Raw genomic sequence first — 4,608 nt, forward strand, 5'->3', positions numbered from 1 at the left:
TCGCAATCGAATCGGTTATAGGTAAATCTTTTGTGTGTAAAATTTTCCAAAAAGCGGACGGCAGACAGACGTCGAACAGTTCGTAATTAAAGTACCAGAAGATTGGCCATTAGTCATACAACAATGAAGCCGTAGGATAACCTTTGCCAATAATGTTAATTTAGTGACTTTTAAGTAAAACAACTCAACATGGGGTAAGGTCGATAAGAGAGTGATCAAATCGTTTGAGTCGGGGGCCAACAACCGGGCTATTCTGGAGCTAAAACCTCTCGGGTCTTTTGACCACTTTTTATGGGCGATCGGCCTGATGCGGACACCTTTGCGTTGGTTTTTGCCGGCCCGACCGTCCACACTCACAACAACGGCCTACAGACATAAATAAACCAGCGACTGTATTCGCCATGACACAGACAGTCTGTGGTTTGTACTTGTTTAAGTGTTGTCTAGTTTCTGAACAGATATGAGGAGCTGTGAGCTCTGAGGGCTAACAGCTAACGGCTGGTTTTGGTTTCGTATTGAAGATGACGTCACGGCTCCGCCTACACTGCGTTACTATAGTTACTACCCCAGTTCCTAAACTGTAATGGAAACGCAGCATAAAGTGAGCCTGGCCTAACTATACTGTGCGAGAACTATTCTTTATACATCCATGGGTACAACTTCAGATAAAAATGAACAAATAATTAAATATGACCCCCGGTTTGATGATTGACAGGTCACAGAACAATGGGAGCTATCTACCCTTACCCACAATTTAAAGTAATTCACACAGACTATCTCCTCTTTGCTCTTCTCTCTGTGAGGAGCAGCAAGCTTTCAGAACAAAGTGAAAAACAAACAATGGCATAAAATATTATTAATATGTCGGGTATAGATTTATTTATTTTCTTCTCAGAGTGTATCCCCCAGACCCCCCTTCTGGGGATGGGTTTTCAGCATGTGCGCCTTTTTATACAGTTCAGCTTTGATTCCATCATCTCATAAACCTTTTTTAAAAGCATACTTTAGTTCTGTGAAGGGATATATGCACTGTACTTCACTTTAATGAATAGTGTATGCTGAAAAGCGTATATTACAGCACGATTTGTTGTTGAATAGCTTTGAGTGCTTCAAAATGTTGGGTCGCGATTTATTGACCAAGTAAAAAGTGGGTCCCGAGGCCTGACCAGTTGAGAACCACTGTCATAGATGTTGCTTAAAGGGGGCGTTTCAGGCAGGGGGGGGGGAATGCGGGAGACAAACTTCCTCTGTTGGGAACACAGGGATTCTAGCCTTTGCAGACCATTGATATGCACAAAAACCTATACAACACTACAGGAAAGGGAAACCCCCAAACATAATGGGCCTCTTTAAGCATTGAGTCATTCTGGAGTAACTCCGAAAGATTTTCCCTGAAACTTTGCTCAGTGGTCTTTCTTTTCTGAAAGGTTGAAGGACGGCATGGTGGCAGCGGAGCAATGCTCCAGATACCACATGGACGGGACCTCTCTGGTGATCCGGGACGTGGCAGAGGAGGATGCTGGGAAATACACTGTCCTGGTACGAATCCTGGAACATGGACTCTACCAAAATCTCACCCTCACACTTGTGGTCAACGGTGAGACATTTGAGTAATCACCCACTGAACACAACTTTTTTCTTATAATTCATGTCGTTTTCTAAATGTTTGATTGTGCTTCTTGTCTGGCAGTGAGTCCTCAGATAGGGGAGAAGGCGGTATCGTTGCAGGACCCCGGCTCGGTGCCCAGAGGGAGCAGAACAGCGCTCCACTGCACGTCTCACGGAGTCCCGCCTCCACACATCCAGTGGCTCTGGCACCCCTGCCCGTCAAAAGGCCTGTAAGTAGCCCAGAGGGTAGATGCAGTACACATTTAAAATATTCAGGGGTGGAAGAAGTACTCATAGATTTATTACCATAAGTAAAATTAGCGATACTACATTTTAAAAGCACTTTGTTTTTAAGTCAAAGTCCTGCATTCAAAATCTTACTTCAGTAAAAGTACAAAAGCATCGGCATCAAAATATACTTAAAGTAACAAAAGTAAAAGCACTCCTTATGCGTAATGGCCCATTTCAAAATCATATATATATTGAGTTATTGGTTACTAATATGATACTGGTAAATGTAGAACTATATGCTGCTGCTGGTAATCTGAACCTATAAATATATGTCAAAGTTTATTTAATAATTGATTTGGATTTTGTGTTAGCTAATTAATCTAAACCTAAAAAGCTGTCAGATAAATGTAGTGGAGTTAAAAGTACAATATTGGCTTCTAAAATATAGTGGAGTATAAACAAAAAATATACAGGGAAAGTACAAGTATCTCAAATATATACTTGTGTAAATGTACTAGACATTGCATTAGATGAAGAAAACGTTAGCTGTACTATTGAATAGTATTAACATATTTAAATGAACCAATAGAAAATAGCATGTGACCTAATGATAATTAAATGAAAGAGCTAAGTTGTTCAAGTCAATAGATCGAATAATGTTTAGACACCAGTTAAAGCTTTGTGTATTTTGCAAAAAGCTATAAATACCCTTTCCATAATGTTACGAACACACACAAAGCTGCCTTGTTTGTTTTATGTTATTTAGGGTTTGGTGTGTGTGTTGGTGTGTGTGTGTATGATTTAGAAAAACGAGACATGTTTTGTCTATTTCAGCATGTGTACAGACAGCGTTTCCTTCTTGTAACCAGAACAGATGCCTTTGGGGGCCTTTCATGTGCGGGAATGTGTGAAAATGTGTGTGTGTTTATTTGTATGCGCCCAACATATATGTGTGTGTGTCTCATCATGTCTGTGTTAATATGTTTGCTTGCTTTTGCAACTCTGTCCCTATACGTTTATTCCCCTCCTGTCCATGTTTCATTTTTCATATGTTTGTTTAAGTGTATACAAATATGTAGCCGTGTGTGTGTGTGTGTGTGTGTGTGTGTGTGTGTGTGTGTGTGTGTGTGTGTGTGTGTGTGTGTGTGTGTGTGTGTGTGTGTGTGCGCCTGATACATTCACAGACACAGTACACAGTGTATCTCAGACTTGAAAGGACAGAGAAAAAAAACACACTTCAATAGAAGCCAGTTCCGTGCTCCCAGTCACGATTTGTTGGTTTCCCAAATCAAACGCTATGATTTAATGAATTTCCTGTCCAGGGCGCAGGGTAAGAGGCCTGTTTATTATTGTGATTGCACACTGCATCCTGTGATGCCTTTTCTTATATCTGACACACACACTATATATAAAGTTCTCATGAGAAGTGGCCCAGCCCAGCGATGCCGAGGAGTCATTTAGTCACCACACACGAGTGTCGAGCAGGCGCCTGGCAGAGGCTTTGATTGAGCTCTTGGAGGTCAGACACTTATTGTGTTGCTTATGACCGAGTCAGAAAGGTTAAGTATTACCTGAGAGCGCCACAGCAGCCGCCCTGACTCGATTCCTCCTCTGAGACACGCTGACATCATCCGTGTACTTGACCCTTAACTCCGGCACTTTGACATGGCGCCGTGCCGCGGTGCACCTTTCATCCGTCCGTTTCTGCCAAAATCCCAAATGTAGTTTTAATGATCTTATATTTATAGGTAGATTTAACCTAAGTAGGAGCGATGTAAGGTCTTTATCTTTATATTTAAGTGTCAGCCTAAGTTACCTGTAGCATATTCAGAAAATCCAGAATTCCAGGTATAAAGGATTATTGAAATGTCGCTCCTGTTGTACCACATCATTGTATTACAGTGTACATGCGCAGTATGTTTGAGATCTGATCTAATGTTTCATCATGAGGAGAGTCACATGCAATCTGCACCTAACGAACATCTGCCTAAAAACAAATTATTTTACGATCAACAGCGGCAATCAAGTGTTGAATTATTTTCAGATTCTAATTAACACAATTTGGCCAAAACATACATGCAACGAAAATGTATGGAATGAAACGCTGCAAAAGAATAATATTTCTCCAAAGCATTAGCTTATTACCGTAAAGGAACTAAAGTATATTGCACAGTGGTGTTTCTGCAGATTGCATTTGGCCTCTTCACCGGCTGAGGTTGGGTCCTCTGTGAAGCTCTGTTCTGGTTCTGCTTCAGTGTCTGCATTGAGTGTGTTTCTTTAGTTAGCTGGATCCTCACTAGGCGCTTGTTCTTTGCAGCCCGGCTGCACCACGAGCCTGACGCTGCGCTGGAGGAGGCCCAGGGACAGTGGACCAGGCTGGGCCAGGCTGATGGGGGGCCTCGCGCCTGGATCCTGGGCCCACCTCCTGGGTCTGGCCCTGGGAACCGCAGCAGTCTTATCTGGCCCTGGCAGGAGGCGCACTGGGCTTCCTGTGCGAAAATCAGAGCGCTTTTCCTCTCGTTGTTTGGCTTCCTCTCCGACGCGAGACGCTTCCCAGCAGCGTGATTGTCCCTTCGTCTTCAAACGTGGCACAGTCCGCTTCCTCAAGAGCTTGATCTATTCTTGAGAGACCCCCCCACACACACCCCTTCCCCCAACTCTTCTGCCCCCCACACATACCTCTCCAAACCCCTTCCCTCACCAACTCTGCCCTCCACCCCAACCAGGCATCAAGAACAACTCCCCATCGCCTCCCCCCCTGGAGCCCAT

At 43.4% G+C, this 4,608-nt stretch overlaps 1 protein-coding gene across 1 annotated transcript in view; it reads left to right on the forward strand.

Moving 5' to 3' along the window:
* LOC104963511 (vascular endothelial growth factor receptor 1-like) overlaps positions 1-4,602 on the forward strand; it is a 14,275-nt gene extending 9,673 nt beyond the window's left edge. The window contains exons 6-8 of the mRNA XM_010792110.1: positions 1,408-1,597; positions 1,691-1,838; positions 4,157-4,602. Of these exons, the coding sequence (XP_010790412.1) occupies positions 1,408-1,597; positions 1,691-1,838; positions 4,157-4,178 (360 nt within the window). The 3' untranslated portion in view covers positions 4,179-4,602. The remainder of the gene's footprint in view (positions 1-1,407; positions 1,598-1,690; positions 1,839-4,156) is intronic.
* The last annotated feature ends 6 nt before the right edge of the window (positions 4,603-4,608 follow it).

The sequence above is a fragment of the Notothenia coriiceps genome, unplaced genomic scaffold (assembly GCF_000735185.1).
Source record: "Notothenia coriiceps isolate Sejong01 unplaced genomic scaffold, NC01 NC01_scaffold00036305, whole genome shotgun sequence".
NCBI classification, from domain to species: Eukaryota; Metazoa; Chordata; class Actinopteri; order Perciformes; family Nototheniidae; genus Notothenia; species Notothenia coriiceps.